General features: G+C 42.8%; 1 protein-coding gene across 1 annotated transcript in view; it reads right to left on the bottom strand.

Moving 5' to 3' along the window:
• Nucleotides 1–1089: 1089 nt before the first annotated feature.
• MAP3K12 (mitogen-activated protein kinase kinase kinase 12) overlaps nucleotides 1090–21933 on the bottom strand; it is a 104658-nt gene continuing 83814 nt past the window's right edge. The window contains exons 7-14 of the mRNA XM_088138018.1: nucleotides 19258–19366; nucleotides 18768–18877; nucleotides 17127–17243; nucleotides 14599–14736; nucleotides 13008–13563; nucleotides 10567–10637; nucleotides 6957–7230; nucleotides 1090–6368 (exon numbers count right to left, since the gene is read on the bottom strand). Of these exons, the coding sequence (XP_087994144.1) occupies nucleotides 6270–6368; nucleotides 6957–7230; nucleotides 10567–10637; nucleotides 13008–13563; nucleotides 14599–14736; nucleotides 17127–17243; nucleotides 18768–18877; nucleotides 19258–19366 (1474 nt within the window). The 3' untranslated portion in view covers nucleotides 1090–6269. The remainder of the gene's footprint in view (nucleotides 6369–6956; nucleotides 7231–10566; nucleotides 10638–13007; nucleotides 13564–14598; nucleotides 14737–17126; nucleotides 17244–18767; nucleotides 18878–19257; nucleotides 19367–21933) is intronic.

Here is a 21933-nt window from a genome sequence, read left to right as displayed (position 1 = left end):
ACTCATAATTATATTTGCACCTAGGTGATTAGGCTGTAGCAGGGGAGAAAATTTGGTGTCAGTTAGTGTAATTTTCTCTTGCTTTGCTTACTGTAGAAGATGGAGCAGCAGTGCAGAAACCCTAACAGCAGTCACTGACAATTACATTCAGCAACTTCTTTGGCTTCTGAATTTTTAGTAGGCATCACACTCTCCCTTTCAAACATACCTTTGTGTATCCATCAGGAATAGAAATATCCTGAAGAGCAATTTAATAAATGAAAGCTGGAATCCTTAGAATGGGGAGCTCTGGTTACATGGAGGAGAAAAGGGATGTGAAGAGGGGCCATCTTTCAAATCATCTCTCTTGCACATGTGCTGTTGCGTTTGGAAGTATGAGCAAAATAAAGGGCTATACTAGCACGCCAACACTGAATACAAAATGGTCTTTAATTGAAATCCGCAGTGCCATTACTCATCTAAGCAATGTTAGTTCCATACAGTTATGATCTATCTTACAAGGGTAGATGTTGAAACAAGTATAGAGGATGCGCAGATCCAAAGTGGTAGGAAGTATGGCTTTACCTAAGGGATTGAAAACTTGCCTTCCACAGGAAGAATGACAAACTCAGCTGGGAGTGGTCAGGATGGGTATTAACATCATGCTTGCTGCGCAAGTGCAGCATTTCTACAGAGGTTTTATGACGGCAAGGGAATGAATACAGCCATGAGGAGCCTGAACAAAGACCCTGGAGCTTTTACAACAGAGGCTCAAGTCTATTAATAAAGGATGGCATCATTTTAAGCTGCTCTAAAAGAACTTGTACTATCTTTCGGTGAAGGAGATTGTTTCTAAGGAGTGTTATTTTCATCTCCAATCTGTACTTAGAGCTTCGATTTGGGAGACCTATTTTTGTAATGTAAATTTTTACTGTTGGAGTATCAAGTCCAGTATTGCTTCCTCTAATAACATTTTTCCAAACTCAGGCACATACCTTAACAGGGCTACCTGAAGCACCAGTGTTTGACCTAATAAATTGGAGCATGTTGTCCACAACTGAATTTCAGCCCCACTGTACTATATTACAGAGGCAGACTGGGAATTCTGGGAACCACAGTACTTAACCATCCAGAGGCTACCAGTTTGGGCAAGATAGGTTTTACTTACCTGTTTCCAAGGTGGCTCACACTCACATAAGAGCCATTAACTACAACAAGCTTTTAAATAATTGTGGCTTCCAGTGGTACCAAGTGGCTGGGTATGAAATATAAGAATGCTGATTTATCAGCGTTGAAAATAGAATAAAACAGAGAGAAAAAAGAAATTCTGCAGGACTTGATACGCGTTTACAAGGGTTTGGTGCAAAATTATGATTTTAATTTTGCTTGAGATTTATGCCCAAGTTTGGGCTTTCTCACTACTGTCATCGAATGATCTTGCATGGATCAAATCAAAGAGCTATCTGACGTAAAAATTCTTCAAGAGGAGTCAGCAAATGCCCTAGGCTATTTGTTCAAGGTAACCTGATACCCCTTTTCTACCATAGTCCAGCATGTTCTTAAAACGGAAGAGATGGGAGAAAATGACGTCTCTTCCTATCATTTTTACGGAAGTGTCTTTTTGTGACTGAAAATTTAAGGGTGAATTGATCTGTGCTGGTAGCAGTAAAGTTATTGGATGAACCTCGTGTTTTCTGAGTGCAAGAAGGAAGAATAGGACTACACCAGGTATGTTAACTCCTTGAAGTATACTAGCTAGCCATGTCCACCCTTCTCGCCCCCCCACAGCTGTACATTCAGTGTGAAATAGTCTCGATGCATGTCCAGTTCTTGCATCTAATTTAATCTGCCACATTTGTGATTAGATGAATCCTGTTGTATATGGTTAGAGGTGCATAGGGCTTCTTTTTCACTCTGTTTTGTAGCATGGGCCCAAAAACGTTGGGTGTGTCTGGCTGAAGCAAGTAGAAAAATGCCTACCCTGCTGATGTGTTCAGGGAAAGAGTTTGCCATACAGCCAAAAGTATTTTTAAGAAGTATCCACAGGAAACATTAAATATAGTCAACAGAGGGCCCTTTTAATTTTGATAAGAACTTGCCTCAGAATTACACCTTGTCCTGTAGGCTTGCCAAGACGACTTCAGATAATGATTATGCTTGGAAGACAGGCTGTTTTCTCTTGAGTTTAGCCATAAGATCTTATGAGTAGGTTTTTTAGGGAACGCAAAATGACCTGTGCTGGCCCCTTCCGCACAAAGGAAATTTAAACATGGTGGTCTAAATTATGTGCAATTCTTAACCTTTTCCAAAGTTGAACCACCTTGCTTGCTTTGGGCTAATCAGGAGGGAGGCACAAGGAAGTAGGATGGTGCTGAACATGGTTCTCTGTCACTTTCACTGAGGATTATCAAAGCATTTTTATCTGAAAGGCTAGAGAAGCACCTAGACATGCAATTTCATATCCCGCCCTTCTGCCCTTCTCCACTCCAAATCTTAATCTTTATTCTCTTGATTCTAAGGTTGCCATTTAACTGATGGATCTCCCGTGGAGATAGGAAGGGCTTCAGTTGATTTTAGTATTGCCCAGGGGGTGTCAGAAGAGAGCCACTTCCTCCTCTGATCCATGGCTAGAACATTTCCGTGGTACTGAATGTGAATTCACTAGGAATTGCCAGCAGTCAGAAATTCATTTATGGGCTCTGTTATACTTCTTGCCTTTCAGCAGATGCCACCATCTGCTTGATCTTGTTTGGGTTCAGAAGTTAAGCAGGGGGAAGCCTGGTTAGTATTTGGATGCGTGGTCCCCAGGAAATCCCTGGACTCAAAATGGGAAACTGAAAAACATCACGGAAGAAGAAAGCACTGACAAATGCTTCTGTATACAGGCAGTCCCCAGTTTCGGAATGGGTTCCGTTCCCAAGGTCTGTCCTTAAGTCGAATTTGTATGTGAGCCGGAACAGTATTATTGTATAGTACTGTATAAGTAGTATTATGTAATGAACTCGAACCATTGTGTATTTAACTTGAATTTTGCTACAATAGGCTCCGTTCTTAACTATGGGTCATCCATAAACCGGGCATTCTTAACCCAGGGACTATCTCTAGTTAAGAAACCTGCATGGTTCTGCCTGCGTACTCCCCAGGAGTCAAGCCTGGGGATACCTCTTGACAGGCTTCATACATCTTACAGGTAGTCCCCGCTTAATGACTGCCCTGTTTAATGACTGAAGTTCTGATGGTGCTGAAAAAGTAACCAGTCCTCACACTTAAAACCGTTGCAGCATCCCACAGTCACGTGATTGCCATTTGCGTGCTTCATAGCCGGCTCCCAACAAGCAGAGTCAAGAGAGAAGCCGGCATTAAAATTGCAAGTCATGGTCATGCGATGTCTTGCTTAACAACCATGAGTGATTTGCTTAACAACTGCAGTGGAAGTGACATAAATCCAGTGCAGTCACATGTTTCGTTTAATGACTGTGTCACTTAGCAACAAAGTTGCCGGTCCCAATTGTCATTAAGCGAGGACTACCTGTATAGAAAAGGCAAAAGTTACGTTCTACCTTCATTCTTTTAGTTAGTGGGCTTCTTGGCAGAAGGCCCAACACACAGGATTTGTAATAGTACCCAGGCCTGGATGACTGAACAGAGAGCTTTTTCACTAGGTCCTTTGGTTTAGGGATGCTGTTGCCATGTGACGGTCATGAGGAGTTCTGTAGCCCAGATACAATCCTCTTACTCTGACCTGTGAAGTCCTAAAGGAACAGGCCAAGTAACATCTTTGCCGCCTAGACTTGACTGTCTGATTTCACTCCCTCTTTACACCACCTGCTGCACAGATGTACACTTGTAACTGAGCCTAGCTTGAACACTGCAGGGTTATGAAAAAGGGGTGTGGGGGTGTGATCCTTCTTAGCCTAGCGAAAGAGTAAATTATTTCAGGATTAAGTGGAGGATCAAACAAGAGAAAAAAAATATTGCAGAGCTCAAAAGAAGATCTCCAAAAGTAGAATTAAACCTGATTAGTATTTGGATAGGAGATCCCCAGGCTAGGCTGGGAATTAAAAAATGTATATACCCCAGAAGACAGTGTTTTGTTGCCAAAAAAACAACAACCCAACCCTCACAGATGTAACTATGAAGTTGCCACAAGTCAAGTTGATTTGAAGGAGACTTCTTTTTTAAGTAATGGTACTGCATGAATAAGGTTTGAGAGCCTGCACTGGTGACTGGGGGAGCTTTCCTAACACATCTGCCAATACAGTATTGCAGAACTTAGTAAGTTTCTGACTTGGCAGCAGGTCCAAGGCAGGATTTCTTGAGTTAAAAAACTGCTTTATGGTATACAGTATGCCAATATCTGTTTGACCTAGCACCATCAACCTTGATTGGCAACTTATCTCATATGCAATTTTCCCAGGAGACAATGCAACTTTGGGGAGGTTTGTTACCAAAAATAAGGTACACTGACGAACATGCAAAACATAGGCAATTAGACCCACACCAAGCTTGTGTGTGATTGCAATACATTCTCCCCCAGAGTTACTGCATATCCCCTTTCCTGAGAAAGGAGCATCTGTGGCTATATAAATATATAAGCATCAAACATGCTGCAAGAACAGCAGCTTGAGCACCTAAGGTTGTTGTGGCCCCTTTGAGCTGAAAAGGACTAGCACCAGGGCACCTGGGGGTTGAAGGCAATCCAAAGCCTGCCTGCCGTAGAGGCAACAGAAGCACCCAGCATCAGATGTAGACGGCCAATTCCCTCTCATAAGTTTTCCTTTGACAATAGTTTCAGAGGGGCTCTCTTTCCAGCAGAAAGAGCTGACTGGTTGCAATGGGGAAAGAGTTGCAACATTTGGTAGGTTCCAACATTTCTGTGGCTGTGTTCCTTTTCCCGCAAGTCTTCCACTGGGAGAAAGATGTTTCTGAATAATTTTATGCCCACGCTTGCACTTAGCCGGACCCTGACCTAGAATCTCATATTCCGGGGTTTTAACCAAACACATCTAAGCAACAAATGAATGGAAAAGGGGGCAATAACACGAAATGGTTCTGCAAGCCAAGACTTTCACCTGAGAAACCAAGAGCACTGGGTGGTTTGGTTTGGTTTGGTTTGGTTTTCTCCACACATGCGTAAACTCAAGCAACTCCCCTTTCTCTTTTTAAGCATTACAACAGCTCGACAGAAATTGGTCAGAAATGTCAAATTCCACTTCCTGCCCCTTATGTGCTCCCTTTCCTCCCCCTCCCTGCCTTCCTCCCTCAGACAGGACACACAATAAGTGCAAATGTAAACATTTCTCATAATAAATAAATAAATAGATAAATAAATAAATAACCCAAGCACAAAAAAAGTGCAGTGCATGTTGGCGCCAGCAGAGAGCAGAAGGGGGCCACTTTCCCATCCCAACCACGGGGAGTGGGCCTTCTCAATGGCAGGAAAGTGTGTGTGCGTGTGTGTGTGTCTACAGAATGGTTGGATGTGGAGAAGGTAAGGATGATGTATTGGGAAAAGACACTGGGCCTGGAGGGGAGTTGATGCCCTTAGTCTTCTTGTTGTTTCTGAGAACGGCTGCGAGGGCTGACAGGTGATGGAAATGGCTCATTTTCAAGCTGTCCATTGGGACAATGATCCGTGCTGACTGTGGCCCAAACATGCATCAAGTCCATCTCAGAGACAGTCTGGTTAAGCACTCAGGATGTTATGGTGATCATGTACGTCATCCAGTCCAGAGGCTTTGCTGGGACCTACAGCCCTGCTGGCGCACCGCTGTCACTTCCACTGATAGACGAAAGCACCGTCCCTTAGCCCAAGCCGCCTCTGTCTCTCTTCGCCCCTTGGGCTCTGGTGGCTCCTCAGGCCTGGCTGCTCTTCTCCTGAACTCCCAAACCATTCAGGACTTTGGGGGAAGCAAAGTGGGAGGGATCAGTGCCTTCCTGTGGGTAGAGCAAGTGGTGAACTGTGGGGCCAGTGGCCACCCAAGGGGGGGGGGTCTGTTTGGTCGCTGCCTCCACTCCAGCTGTCCAGCACTGAAAGCAGTGAACCCTGATAATAAGGTGAGACCCTCGATCCCCCCAACTGGTCAGAGAAAATGTGGGAGCAGGAACAGAGGGGAGGAATGAGGTGTGCTGGCTCTCTTTCCAGAGATTATGAGATAATATAGATTTATATAGAGCTTTATAATTATTTATATAAATATCTGGGGAGAAGGTGGTGGTGGTGGTGCAGGGTGGCCGAAGAGGGAGGAGGGGACTGTACAACCTGGGGAAGGAAACCCAAGCAGTGGAGATCACAAACTGGGTATGTCTGGAAGTCTCTGCACCTCCCCACTGCCTGAATTGTCCAGTTCGGCACTATCGCAGTCCGAGTCCTCATAGGCGGCAGGATCCTAGAAAGAGATGGAGCAGGTAAGGAAAGGCGAAACCAGGAGAGGAAGGAAGGATGGTTGGGACCCTGGCAGAAAACCTTAGGTCACACTTGGTCATGGATTAAAATGGCAAGGTATGTTTAAAAAAGCAAACATTCCGTGCTAAGGAAGGCTTAAGGAGGCAAATAAATCTGCTTTTGCCACTTGACCACTTATATATGCTTTCCCCATCATGGGGAAGGACAAACGGGTTCTGCAAACAAGGACCAGGCCTTCAGTGGAAGGAAAAGGTTGGCTTTGGAAAGTTAACCATATATGACCTATGCAAGTCCTTTAAAGCTTTGAGGGCTAGGAATCAGGTTCTTAAAACCTCAGAATGAAAGCCAATTCCTTTCTGATGCCATGTGTGCAGGCATACAAGTTATGGCTTTAGGCACTGTTGGTACAGGTTGACTGGTATAATTTTTAAATGATGCTGAACCCACTTGAACATTTACCTTTCAAAGTCCCTTCCTCATACATGGAGACTACTGGTGGTGAGGGTGTGTTTGGGGGGGGGGGTGACTCCTGGCCCTGAAAGAGAAGGGTTCGTGTTTACTCAGCACCCACCTCTCCAGCATTCTGCTCAGCACTGAGCTGCCGTTTGACGAGCTGAATGGCGGCTTCCTTTTCAGACAGTCCATCTGAGTTCCCCAGAATGTCATCATCCGAGCGCTCGGCATCCAGGCGTTCATCTGTATTGGTACTAGCCACATCAGGGGTGCCACCACTGTGGGAGGCTGTGGTGCCCTCGCTGCCGGTGCCCTCCTCACCATCTCCATCTGAGAAGTTCTCCGAGCTGAAGGTGGAGAGAGATTGCCGTTTGCTCCTAGCCTGAGGCCACCTAGGGAAGAAAGTGAAAAAGCAGAGAAAGACTCCAGTCAACCTGAAACAGAAGAGAAGGAGAAGACTACACCCAGGGAGGGACCTGGGACCCAGAAGAGATCAGCACTCTCAGGTCCTAAGCTTCCAGAGATGCAACAGCAGGACAAGAGGAAAGTGTATCAAACTGTCTCCAAATCCAACCTGCCCTTTCCCACAAAATCATCCATCTCTAGCTCCCTTGTTCCTCTAGAAACAGTTGACATGTGTCACACCTCCCCCTCCACCCAGAATGTTGAGATTAGAAAACTGATAGTTCTGGAAAGCATGAAGTTAGTGAGAATGTAGTTAAAGCAATAATGTACCCATGGAAAATGGAAGGCTTCCTATTATCCATAGGAATATATAAAGCTGCCTTTAAATTTGAGCCAGACCATTGGTCCTACCCACAGTGGTGGTGTCAATATGGACTGGCAGCAGCCTCCAATCTCAAGCCATTTCTACGGTTTCTGGGCACAGAACCTGAGGTCTTCTGTGTGCACAATAAGTGGGGAGGTGCGACATTGGTTGTGGATAGCCGCCGCCACCCAGTCAATTCCTGCTATGCTGCCTCATCGTGGGGAGGGGGAGATATTCCTGGGAGGGGTGAGGAACGAATGCTGGGAGTGTAGGCCAAGAGCATATAGACATGGAGATCATCCCAGCTATCCAGCTACAACACGCTGGCAGCAGCAATGTAGGAAGATGTTGCAGGTAGATGATCTCTTTAGTGACAATGGCAAAGGCAAAGGCATCATTTCATACTGCACAGGAGACAACAGTGATAAACCGCTCCTGTATTTTACTAAGAAAACCACATGGGTAGAGAATAAAAAATGAAGAATGGACCCCTGAGGTCAAAGGGCACTCAACATACTGCTGAGGAAGAGCTGAGGATCTTCCAGAGTACAGTTTATGACATGGCTAGATTAAAGCTTTCAAGACATCTAGCTGCTGATACTGCCATGCAGGAAAAGAAAATGCAAAGCTTCAAAGACAGAATTATAGTAGGAACATAGAATATAAGAAGAATGAAGGTGCAAAGAGTATACTGTGTGACAGAAATGTCCACATCCAAAAGGTATTTTAGAAGATATTCCCTATTTACTTCTGGTACCAGAAGATGAAATTAGATCAGCAAACCATGCCAACAAACCTGAAGAACATCACAGTGACAGATTGGACAAGGTCATTCTACCTACCAATACCAAAGAAAGATTTAACAGAATGTGCAAACTACCATACAATATCCTTAATTTCACATACTAGCAAAATATGCTTAAGATCCTCCAATGCAGATTACAGCCTTACATGGAAAGAGAGATACCAGATGTTCAAGCAGCTTTTAGAAAAGGCTGAGGAACAAGAGAGGAGGAGGAGAAGCAGAAGCAGAAGCAGAAGCAGAAGCAGAAGCAGAAGCAGAAGCAGAAGCAGAAGCAGAAGCAGAAGCAGAAGAAGAAATAATCAATATTATTGGAAGGTCTTTGATTGTGTTGATGTCCTTTGGGAAATGGGAAACCCACAACATCTTCATGTGAAATTTAAGACAAGAAATCACAGTTCAGACTACTGGCTCCAGGTCAGCAAAGGAGTGAGTGTATTCTCTCGCCTTATTTAACCTAAATGCTGAATATATATTGAGAGAAACTGGATTGGAAGAAAATGAGCATGATTTTAAAATTGGAAGAAGAAACATCAATAATCTGCTCTATACTGATGATATTCCAGTTGAAACTGCAAATGATCTGAAAGTTCTAATAATGAAAGTCAAGATACACATTGAAATAATAGGATTATGATTGATATAAAGAAGACCAAACTAATGATAACAGGTACAGCAACTAGATTTAGAACCAACAATGAAGACATGGAAGTGGTGGATAGTTTCTGTGTTTTGGAACTATCAACAGTAAAGGAACCAGCAGTTAAGCAATATGCTGCAAACTTACTACTAGCACTTGGCAGAGTAGCAGTGAAGGCCCTGGGAATTCAGATTATTCAGATGCTGTGATTTGTCTAAATCTATAAAGACCAAAATTGTGCAGACAATTTTTTTCTGTGACAGTCTATGGAAGCAAAAGTTGGACTTTGAAGAAGCAGGATAGAAAGAGTATTGATGCTTTTGGGGTTGGAGAAAACTCCTGGGAATATAATGGATAGCCAACACAAATAAACAAATGGAGCATACAAAAAAATCAAACCAGAGTTTTCAATTGAGGCCTCGATTGATCAGGTTCAAATTAGCATATTATGCAAAGAGCTAGCTCTCCTCAGAAGTCTTTAATTCTGGAAATGGTGGAAGGAAAGATAAAAGGATGACCAGCAACAAGGTGGATGGATTGAATTACAGCTTCCAATGGCAATTGGATAACTTAAAGGCCAGGCTGGGAACAGATCATCCTGGAGAAAGTCTATCTATGTGATCACCAAGAGTTGACACTGACTTGATGGCACATAATCAAGGAGTGGGGGGGAGAAATCAAATTGAATTGAGGAAGGAGGCAAAAGAAGATTTGGACCCATACCACTTTCTCTCTACCCTCAATCTCACTCCTCACCAGGAAAACAATTTGGGTGAAGGTATCAGTTTTCTCCATCTTGGTTGCCATTCCAACACCCTGGGCAGGCAGCAGTTGGGAAGGATACTCTATGTCCTTCCTTCTTGATTGGAGGTAGAAACATCAAAGAAGAAGCACATAACAATAAACAATCTCTTGCATATCCCTGCTTGTTCATCCCTCCCTTCCTTCAACACTTTCTCTCTCATGCTGGTACCCATAATCCTAAAAACTTGATTCATTTCGCCACTGCTGCCTCCTCAACATTGCTACCCAGAAGGAATCCCAAAGCATTCACAAATCCCTTTCTTGCAATGATTCTAAGTAAACAATTTATTTTATATCTTTATAGACCACTTTTTTTCCATGGTGGAGCTCAACAGCATGTGTGGAGTCGCTAGACTCCCACAATCTTTAATGGAACAATACCGATAAATCCCCAGTTTCATTCTATCTAATGGGTTCCAGTAGTTTTCAAGGCAGTATTTTTTATAAGCAGAGAAGGCAACCCATCATGACTCCCACCTTATTTTACTGACCCCCAAATCACCAAATTGTGTCACTGAAATTAATGGCAATACTGCCATTTTCTGAGATATCTTTTAGGTATTATTAAGCTAAAGGAAAAGAGAAATGCATTTATCTTTCCCCTTAAATCTCTGATCCACCCTCAAAACATAAATAAGAGATGAAAATTTTCCACTCTACCCAGTGATCCCAAAATCTTTGGAGGCTGAGTCCTAAATCAGGCAAATGCTTACCTTTGCCGGAGAGGGAGTTCAACTTCACTGTCCACCTCGCCCTCTTCTTCCTCTGAGGAGATACCACGTTTCTAAGCCAAGAAGAATAAAAGAAAAAGAAAAAAGAAACTATGTCAGGATTCATCAACCTTTCAAAATAGACCAGATCAGAAAAAGACATTGCAAGGATTACAGGAATGTCCTTTATTGTTGCAGGGTATAATAACATAATCTCGAAGCCTGCCAGAGTTTCCCTCTCCCTCCTCTTATACCAAACAGAATCAGGGTGGGTTTATTTTGAGTTTCTTTCCCATGTTTCCCATTTCCCAAGACTGAATTGTCTTTTACTTTCCCTTAAGAGCTCCTGTCTACTGTCAAGGTTATTCTGCCTTCCTCTGCAGGACTGTATCTTTAATAAAGGTGGACCGGACCAAACTAAGGAAAACCCAATCACTAACAAAGATTTGACCTCTTTATCAACACATTTAACATGCTCTGATTTCAAGGCAATCCCTATTGAGAAATGAGAGCCCCAAAGAGAGGCGAATGAATGGTGCTGATCAGGCCCGGCTGTTTCCCATCCTGAACAGGTGATTGTAGTATCCAAGGTCTCTAAAGAGGGAAAGTTTACAGCCTCAGCTGGTAGTTCAGGCAGTGGTGTCTGCCAATCAGCATATGAGCCTGTTTCATTTTGCGCATTCATGCTCCTAGTTGAAAACATTTAGATGGTGGAAAAGAATTGAATCTAGCCAGCCTCACAGCTGCCTGAAAATTGATCAAGAAAGCATATATTGTGCAGTATGGAATGTGAAGGTTGTGTTATATGTGTTTTATGTGTGTTATGTGTTTTATGGTTTTTATATTTTTAAAGCTGCACTGGGGTGGCATTAATTTCATTGTACAAGTTGTACAATGACAATAAAGATTTCTATTCTATTCTATTCTATTCTATTCTATTCTATTCTATTCTATTCTATTCTATTCTATTCTATTCTATTCTATTCATGTTTTTTGAGAAGTGTTGAAGTTCCAAAGCCCCAAGTCTAAAATGTTCCTTCTCATCTAGCAGATTAGCTTATTTCAAGTGGGTCACTTTGGTTACACTGCAATGCCATAACCCACAGGGGGCACAGAATTTTTCAGAATGCCTTGACTAGAGAATAAAGAACGAGGTCCATGACTGGGGAGGAAGACCTGGCCTTATAGGCTTTGTGAGTCTGTAGAAAGATCTGCTGCTCTGGTGTTCAAACAGGGAAGGGGGAAAAGAACATGCTTTTTCTATGGGAAGTATGGGGGAGTAGCAAGAACTTGATAACTTCAAAAAAGGGAGGGGGTTGCATCAGCCTTAGACTCTTCAGTTTCTAGACCAGCAAAAATAGGTAAATACACTGTGAGCTTAAATTACAAGACAAACAAAAAAGGAGAGAAGAGGAAAAAAATAAATATAATTGAGAAAAGATTGGAGGAGGAGGAGGAGGAGGAGGAGGAGGAGGAGGAGGAGGAGGAGGAGGAGGAAAACTTTTACAGTCATGAATTGCAGTGTTTGGTAAAATGCAAATGTTGAGACACTCATTAAAAACTGGGAGAAACAGAAAAGGATCTCAGTGGACTGTTTCAGAAATAAAAAGGAAAGAAATTGTGAAATGAGGAATTTAAATGTAAAATGACACAACGTACTGGTAACCAGTCTGTTTCCAGGACCATTTCATAGTGTATATTTTTGCCTTTGGCAGTCTGGGGTTAGATGACATTAAGGACTTTCTTCTTCACCTATCTCAATTTTCCTCAAGATCTGAGACCAGCCATGAAGACTCTACTGAAAATATAATTGCATTCCACAAAAAAAACACAGCCTTCTTGGTAGCAGTTCGTGAGCTCTGGAATGTCTTCCAAGGGAAGCTGCTTTGCCTATTTCCTTGGGGTCCTTCGGAGGCGGGAGAAAGATTTCTGTCTGCAGCACCTTTGGGTGTTTTCAGATTTTCTAGAAAGGTTCTGCTGCTCTACAGTGTTTAGTCCTGTTAAGATTTTTTTTTAAATTTTTTTAACATGACATGGCTGGGTTTTACATTGTTGGACAACTAGGATAGAAACTGGCACTGAACATTGGTTAAGAACCACCCAGAGTTGTTGGGAGTTGGATGGCATATAAATTTAATAAATCATAATCGAGAAATACAATAAGCTGAACCAGCAAAGAAATAAAGCAATATCCTATTCTGCTCTAAAGTTGTACACTGGATATGAGAGGGATAAGGTAGCCAGTAACAGCTGCAGAAGTGCATTCTCCTCGGCAGTTGCTTGCCTGTGGCACACAGTTTCTTTATTGCTTTCAGTATTATCGAGGAAGAAAAGGAGAAGGCAACCACAGTCAGCATTTCTACAGGCCTTTCATATGCCTGCGTTCTTCCATTTTGGAAGAGGAGGGAGGAAGAAAAGTGGAAAGGGAAGAAAAGCTGGGCTACCTGGTTGCGGGTAACAGCTGCCCGGTACAACATAGCTGCTGGTGTGAGGTGCTGAGACTGCTGTGGGGCCCCTGAGTGGTTGCCCTTGGCCTGTTCCCGTTCTGCCTCCTCGCCGGGCTGCAGCCTTGCCTTCCCTGGTGGCCCCACAGCCCCCTGTCGAGAAGAGGGAGATTCGGGGCTGCTGGAGCAAGGCACCGAGGCAGTGTCTTCGCTGGGGGTCTCGCTGCGGGGCTGCTCTGCTGGTGGGGATTCCGGCCCCGCTGCCCCCTTGCGGCCCTCGGCTCCCAACGTTGTGGAAATGAGGTCAGGACTGGAAGAAGACATCTTGCGCAGCAGGAGGTCATGCTGGAGCCCTCGGAGGGCCGTGCAGGGCTCCAGGCGCTTGGCTCCTCCGGGGTCCGCCAGCTCCCCGCAGCTGCCCCGAGTGCTGACCTTACGGTAGCGTGACTTAGCGCGGCGGCTACGTCCGGGGGAGGGGGGCCCTTTCTGGCACACGGGGATGGCGAGCTGAGGCAGGGCGGGATCCAGGATGACCTCTGTCTTTAGAATGTCAGGCCTGCAGAAGAGAAGCAGAGTTGGCTGGATGACCTCAGTGGGTGCCATCATCCCAATCAAAGCCTTTAAGACAGTGTTGTCCAAACTTGTCCACTTTAAGATGAGTGGACTTCAACTCCCAGAATTCCCCAGCCAGCCTGGGAGCGGGAATGCTGGCTGGGGAATTCTGGGAGTTCAACTCCACTCATCTTAAAGTGGACAAGTTTGGACAATACTGCTTTAAGAAACTGGCTCTTAGGTTCCCGCTCCCAGGGCTGCTTCCTTTTTCTTTTTCTTTCTTTCTTTCTTTCTTTCTTTCTTTCTTTCTTTCTTTCTTTCTTTCTTTCTTTCTTTCTTTCTTTCTTCCTTCCTTCCTTCCTTCCTTCCTTCCTTCCTTCCTTCCTTCCTTCCTTTCTTTCTCTCTCTCTCTCTCTTTCTTTCTACTTTTTGTACTTTTGCGGTTGCTGCTTTATTGTCTTACATTAAATGATTAGTTTTCTTGAAACAAACTAATGAGCAGACTAGAATATCTAAAATGTAGAAACACATACTATTATGTTAATTCATCTTCCCACAATTACTCCTATTAACAATATTTATTTGTTTGTTTATTCAATTTACGTCGCTGCCCATCTCACCTAAGTGACTCTGGGAGGCTTACATATTTACAAAACAACGACGATTAGAAATAAAACAAAACAAAATCCATTAAAAGCAATTAAAACAACAAAAAATAATTTGCGGGAGAGTACAATTAATTACCACCACAAGATGCTGAATATTTGGAAATAAACTGAATAACAAAGAGGACCGGACAGGAAAAAATACCCAAGGAGACTGGTATGTCTTCATCTTGCTTTTCCTCCATGCGGGAACTGAAGTTGGGCTAAACAGAAGCTTAGGTTCTGTGCCCAATACCTACATCTTCTCTCCTACATATGTCATTCTGTGGTCCCGGGGCCTATACAAAGCGTGAGTTCACAGAAATGTCATGCTACTACATGTGATGGTCATGGTTAAATCCTCCCTGCAAAGGCCCTTCTCTGCGATGGTTCACCTTTTGCTGTGTGGAGACAGCTTTTGTGGCACATTCCTTTTCTTGATCAGCTTCTCCACTGTGTTGCCGTGCAGGAGACTGCGGGAAGGGTGATGCTTAAAAAGTCCAGGATATTTCTTCTCTAATGCTTGCTCTCGCCTAGGAAAAGGATGCAAAGATTGAAAACTCAAGAGGATGCAGAGAAGAAGAAAAAAAATCCAGAGTTAATGCCAGTAGCTTGGATGCTGGGGTTGTGAGGATCTTTTTGGAGAGGCAAACAGGATGCACATAATGTTATACAGATAATCAGATAAAATACCATAAAGCAACATTAAGTGGTTGATCGGTTGAGTGATTGCTTGATTCAACAACAATAAAAAAAGAAACCCATGCATTTCAATTTGTAGAGGATGAAGGACAACCTGACTTCAAGATGTGTTTGGATTTTAACTCCCATTATTCTGAGTGAGAACAATGAAGCTGGCTGATGTTGCTGGCTCTTGAATTCCATCTGAAGTTGAGAAAGGCTGGGTAGAACTTTGTGCTGCTTTTTTACCAAAAGCAAATAGCAACGTCCATTCAGATTCCTTGCCTGGCAGCCTAGCTTTACAATTTGTATGGCAAGGAGGGCTGTGATTACCCATTTTAATTTTGCTCAGTCTCCCATGTTTTCTAATACGTCAGTTTGTAACTTTAAAACAATAGTAATGTGTTTCTACAAATATACCTACTTCATCTTATACAAACACATTTGCAAATAATTTTCAATGGTACCGTGCAATTTTGTATGCTTTTCCCGAATAGACCACTTTTTTCTAAACTGCCTGACAAAATTTGAAAACATGTTGAAATTGGCATATAGCATTATTTCATTTCCTTGCATTTCAGCTTATGTATTGATTTGGGAAAACCGAATTTGAAGACTGAACTGAAATGCAAAGTCAACGGTTTTCTCCCCATTCCTTCATGACAAACACACTGGTAAGGTGAAAAACTGCTCACCCCCCCTTGTGTTTTAATTTTTATTATTTTAAAAGACAGATATATATTCATACAGTTATATCAGCCTTTCTCCAATCTAGCATTTTCCAGACTGAAAGTTGCAAAATTCCGGCTGTGTAGCCAATTGGATGGAATTCTGATAGGTTTGGTCCCAACTCATGTGGAGGATACAAGATTGAAGAAGGCAAATTTCTATATCCATCTTTCTCCTCAGAATAGGCAAAACTATTCCAGTAACTGTGCTCAAATATTGACACGTGGCTCAAAAGAGGGTAACCTTCCTTAGTACAGTAGGCCTTTCAAACTGAGCACCCACCAGCATTCAACCATCTGAAGTCCTAGAGTTCAAGCTTGCCAAGGTGCCCTGCAAAGTGGGGCAGACAAAATGGCTACCAGAGGCAAAGAATGGACATTCCAAATGCTTAAGAATGTCAGGTTCATGCCCCACTTTGTCTTAAAGGGGACACAGTGGTCGCAGCTTGGCTCCCTTTCCTAAGAGCTCCTAACCTCCTCTCCAAAATGTAGGCAGTGCACTTCCCCAGGGAATAAGTAGAGCTCTCAGGACACCAAGGCTTCCCCATTCCAACGTTAGCCATCAGTTGAAGAGCTGGTGGCTACGTTCAAGGGGGTTGTTGCACAAATGTACAGTGACCATATTTCCTTGGAAAAAATAAAGGACAAACCTAAAAAGGGGGCAAATCTGAAGGAGGTTCATAAGAATTTTAAAAATGTAATTCTTTATGTTTATAACTTTGCTTTGTACAGGAAAATTCAAGAGCAAAACCAAGAAAATAAAGAATTAAATTAAATCAAAAGGACAGCTTTTTGAAATAAAGGACTGTCCTTTATCACAAAGGGTGTATGGTCACTGTATACATATGCGGCTCTTCTACAGGAAGAACAGCGGTGGCAGTTCAGAATGTTCTCTTGGATGGTGCAACACCCTCAGGTTGTGTCAGTGCTAGGGCTATCACATTTGGTCTGCGAGACTCAGGTGACCAGCAAAGAGTAATGTCTTTGCTGCCATCGATGATTGCCCAGGTGCATATGTGCTGAGGCTATTGACTGCAGTTGTCCCTTGCTTCTACCACCCTCTCCACCCCCACCACCTCCCCACCATAAGCACGTTCCTAGGTTCCTCCATGGGTGTGTGTTAGCCCTGCAGTGACCGTGATCAGGTTTGGCTTTTTTAAAGGTTGGAGACATTGCTGGGGTGCCCTAAGGTGACTGTCAACTCGCCTGGGCTGCATTTCCACCACTGCCTCCTTCCTTCCCAATGCAAATAGCCGCAGGAGTCTTGGTTGGTACCTTGCCCTTCTCTTATTCTGTGTACCCTGCCTTATGGATGAAATGGCGCCCCAAGTAGACGATGTGGTGTTGATATCTGTGATCCAGCAAACAGGTCAGGTATATGCCCAGTTTCCCTTACTGGGGGGGAAGAGGGGGAGGGTCGAGAGAGAGCTGGTGGGCCGAGACCCTCTTCCTGGGCCTTTTCACTCTTGCTCAGTTAAGAATGTGCCCTTTATTAAAACTTCTTTTGTCCTCACCGAAGCAGCTCCTTCTCCTTCAGCTCCAACTGCAGCATGAGGGAATTGAGTTCCATATAAAGGTTGTTGGCCCGTTCCAACTTACGTTCGTAGTGCTCCCGGATGTCCAAGGCATGCCTGCAGGGGAATTGGGGAGCAAGAAAGCTTTCAAACACGTGAAGGGTCAGGACTTCGTTATTTATTTGTTCGTTTTTGCTCAAGATGGGGATCACTGCATCCTCACACAACTCTGTGAGGTAGAGTGGGCGAAGAGTGACTGAATGGTCCACGGTCACCAATGACCTGAGGGTTCCCCTAGCTTTAGCCCACCTCAACCACTACATTATGTTCAACAGCATCCGCAGGCTTTCGCTGCCATTGTCAGGATAATGAAAACAGGGTTGTGGCACCGTGCTGCAAGCTCTGTCTCTTTTGGAAGGGGCAGAACTTGCATCACAGGGCTCTGACATTGCTTTCATCAGTCTGCCCCCCGCTTGCCCCCCACGGATGCCACTCTTTCCCATCCCTGCTCAACCGACTGGGAACCTCTTTCACAGACTGATTCAGCACACCAAGATACTTTCTCAGAATCGAACTGCTTTTTCCTGACAAAGCCCACATTTGTGAACATTCAAAGGCTGTTGATAGTTTGCCAGTTCTTTGCAGGGCATCAATCCAGGTATAAGAAACCAGGGGTTGTTTCTTAGGTGCCTAACAGCAAGGACTCAGGTGAACTCCGAAAATTACAGATCCCGGGATCCTTGGAGCATCATCGCAGCTTTAAGAATCATGAAAGAGAGGAAGGTGCAGTTTGTAGGGCTAGGCAAATTTATGAAGTCAGACCCATTTCTCAATTTTCCAACCCTAAGTTTATTCTGTCCTATTCCTGCATTGGTCTGTCATAAAAAAACAAACCAACAAACCAACAACAACACATGAAACGTACATTTTTTTGAAATATACTTCCTAAAACACACATTTTTGCAAGCAAGTTTGTCAAATGCAGTTTTATGCATTTTTCACTAATGTGTGCACTTTGTATGCATTTTCTTCATTATATACATTTTTCTTAGGATTTATTCTTCATAAAACTCCATAATACATTCCAGAAAATATCAACAATTCCATTCCAGTTCACATATATTTGGGAAATGAAAAAATGTTTCCAATGAAATGCAAATTGAATTCATTTGCCCTCAAAATTATGCCCAATTCAATTTACAAATAACAATCATTAGTTTTAATAAAGGGAATGGTAGGGAAATAAGACAGGGGAGGAATTGCCAAGATTTTTGCTTCAACCTTGAGGAATACAAAATTGCTTTACTGGTAGGGGAAACCCCCCCCAGATGTTGGTATTTTCAGCATGCCAACAGATGCAAGGAATATACATAATTATTTATGAACTTAGCATGGCAGGTGGCAACACTCAGCCATTCCTGGCTCTTCTTGAAAGTGTCAAGACTAGAGTGGGAGGTTGAAAAACTTCTTAGAGAGTGACAACCCTTTTTTTTAGTATTACTAGGAAAAGAACAGGGACACGTCCATATAGCCTCCAGGAGTCTAGTTCAACCTAGATGAGACTTCATCTTTTATTAATAAATACATATATAGGTAGGGAATCTTCTCCCTGTGTTTTTAATGGTTTCACACCTGCCTTACCTCAGCTCTTCTCGCCGCCGATGGATCAACTCCTCTTCCAAACGGTGTAGACATGTCCCTTCTGATTTGATCTTTTCAAAATGGAGCTTCACTTCTTCCCGCCATTCAGCCTGTAGAAGAAATGAGAGCTCCATAAACGCATTTCCTGGATCCTTCTGACCTTAGCCCTAGAGAACAGAAAACTATTTACAATGGTGCTACTGTTGTGGATTATGGTACCCACTGCACGGTATCACTTCCCTAATGAAGATAATGAGAGGTGGAGCTCCTCAAGCAACAGTGAAAGATGCATTTGTTTGTCATCTCATTTACCTGACTAACTTATTGCCAAAAGTTGTTGCAACATTTCAGAGTTTTAACTTCAGATCAGTTTAATTTAGTTTACTTATACATTATTGTTTATAACTGCGTTGTAATCTACTTTATAACATGAAAAGCAGTCTGTACATTTCTAATACACTTTAGCACTAACTTTGCCAAGGGAGCCCACCTGGGATTTGAAGTAGGTTTCCTGCGGTGTAGACAGCACATCAGCAGAGGCGATGTCAAGGTGCAGTAGGATCTGGCGGAAGGACGGACGATTCCGAGGTTTGCTATTCCTGATGAAGGAAGACAGAATATACTGAGGGGAAGGCACACAATATGGATTCACAGCCTGTTTAGTGGTGTGGTTAAGCTGTTGGTCCAAGAGCAGGGAGACCCAGGTTCGAGTCCACTTCAGTAATGGAAGCTCACTTGATGTAGAGAGTAAGGAAGATGACCCTGATGGAGATATATGGGAACTGTTATCTAGGCAAAAGGGACTGAAGCATTCTTCAAGTCCAGAAGAACGAGATAACATTTGGAAAAGGCTCAGGCAGATGCTGAGTAGAAGAAGGGGGAAGAGATACAGCACAATCAGACTTGCAAGATTCTGGTATTCTAGCCAATCTCAATGAAAGTAGTTTTAGCCTTTCGATGGACTTGATTTCCTGGTCTGGTCTTCCTAGTGGGGCTGACACTTGGTACCTTTGTCAGAAGAGGATATTTAAAAGACAACTCATCAATTGTTACATATTGCATCAGCCACTCTTGAAGGGCAGCCTTTTGCAAAGGAACACTGACAGTGGATGTGCATGGTATGTTGCAAACACACACTTGTGGAATCTTCTGATAAAGTGTAGATCCCTAGTTTCAATGCAAAGCCCTGCTGGGTTTTTTTCTAATAAGGCAAATGCTTGGCAGGGAACATCCTCAGCCTCTGAAATCGCTTTGGGCAGACACCCAGAAGGAGGGATTTTTCATTGTTATCTCTGGGTCTTGAGCCGACTAAGAGTTGTGGTAGCCAATCCCCTGTCAATGGTAAGAACATGGCACTCTTGGTGGTTGGTACCCACTCTAGTCACTTTCCAGAAGCAGCTGAAAATGGAGTTCTTCCAGAAGGCACTTATGGGGGCTGATCACAGATGATGTCTGGGATGCAAGTTTTTGTATTTTGGACTGCAAGTGTTTGCATTTTGTATATTTATTGTTATTTATTGTTTTGCTAAATGTTCTGAGCCACCAAGAGCCTGCTTATGATTGTGGTGGGATATACATGTGATGATAGATAGATAGATAGATAGATAGATAGATAGATAGATAGATAGATAGATAGATAGATAGATAGATAGATAACCAAACAGCCATGAGTGGATGTACAAACACACAAAGACAAGCCCCAAGAATGTGACAGCTGTTCCTCTCTCTATAGCTGTGCTCCATTTTGGGTAAGACTACACATATATTGGTGTGGAATTAAATTGAAATTTAAAGTGTAGAATTTAGAAACTGGTAAGTGGTATTAAAGCTTGCTGCATTGTGCATTATTACAATATTTTATTTTCTTGGAGTATTGTTTATTCTGTTTGTCAAACTTTCATTATAGAAGTAAATGTTCTTTCTGCTCTCAACTGAACTTTGTATCATGAGTTTTCCTTAGTATGGACATTAACTGCTCCATATACAGGTACTCCTCATTTACTGACTGCAATAGGAATTGACAACTCCATCGCTAAATGGCACAGTCATTAAGCACAATGTCACATGACCACACTGACTTACGATGTCAGTTCTGGCTACGGTTGTTAAGTGAATCACCCATGGTCATTAAGCATGACATCACATGACTGTGACTTGTGACTTCCTGCCAGCTTCCCCATTGACTTTGCTTGTTGGAAGCCAGCTGTGAAGGTCACAAATGGTGATCACATGACTGTGGGGATGCTGCGATGGCTGCAACTTCGAAGACTGGTTGTAAGTCTCTATATTCAGCATTGTAATGACTTCAAACAAATGGTCAATAAGCGAGGACTAGGTGTATCATAGCAAGTAGGAATAGAAGTTCATTGATTTCCATAGTAAGCTGCTATTATGAAATAATTTTTCTGCCGCTGTGATCTACCTGATCCTCAGAAATCACTCAAGGTGAGTTCTGGGAAGAGGTGCATGGTTAAAGTTTTTAACCTGATATCTTTGGGTCTGTCTTTCTCTCTTAGCACAACCTATTCCACATGTCAAATGTTACAGGTCATAAAATGAATTGGTATTGAGAGAATATTGATAAGTGGGCCAAAATGAAATTAATGGATGAAGTTAGTCTTAACGTAAAAGAGCTGCAAGAAACCAAAAAACAAAATTGAATTTTAGCATATTTAGAATCGCTAAGGGTAGATATTGCTTATCTACAGGAGATTCATTTAATGGAACAGGATAAATCTTTATTAAAGGATTGGGTGGGACAGGTTTACCTCATAGATACTTCAACAAAAACTAAAGGTGGGGCCATTTTGATTCAAAAAGGATTCCCAGTTGATGTACAAGAAGTTATCACTGATGTAAATGGGTATTATTTAATTTTGTGTGCCAAAATAGCAGAGAATGCAATGACTATGGTTAATTTTTATGGACCAAATTTGACACTCCTATTAAGTTTTATGAATGTTTTTGACATTTGAATGAGCATTTCTTTGATGAAGTGGTAATAGGAGGAGATTTTAATGAAATATTAGATCCTGAGCTTGATAGAAATACGCCGGCATGAAAAAAGCAATCATTAGTGAGGGAAATAATTAAGGTTTATATGGAAGAATTGAATTTAGTAGATCCCTGGTGTTTGATGTATCCAACTAAAAAAGCACATTTATTC

This window comes from Python bivittatus, unplaced genomic scaffold, assembly GCF_059951505.1.
Source record: "Python bivittatus isolate LINGU-HERP-01145 unplaced genomic scaffold, Pbiv_v1 ctg000220_np1212, whole genome shotgun sequence".
NCBI lineage: Eukaryota > Metazoa > Chordata > Lepidosauria > Squamata > Pythonidae > Python > Python bivittatus.
The sequence above is the reverse complement of the archived record's forward strand: the minus strand, read 5'-3'. Positions and strand labels throughout refer to the sequence as shown.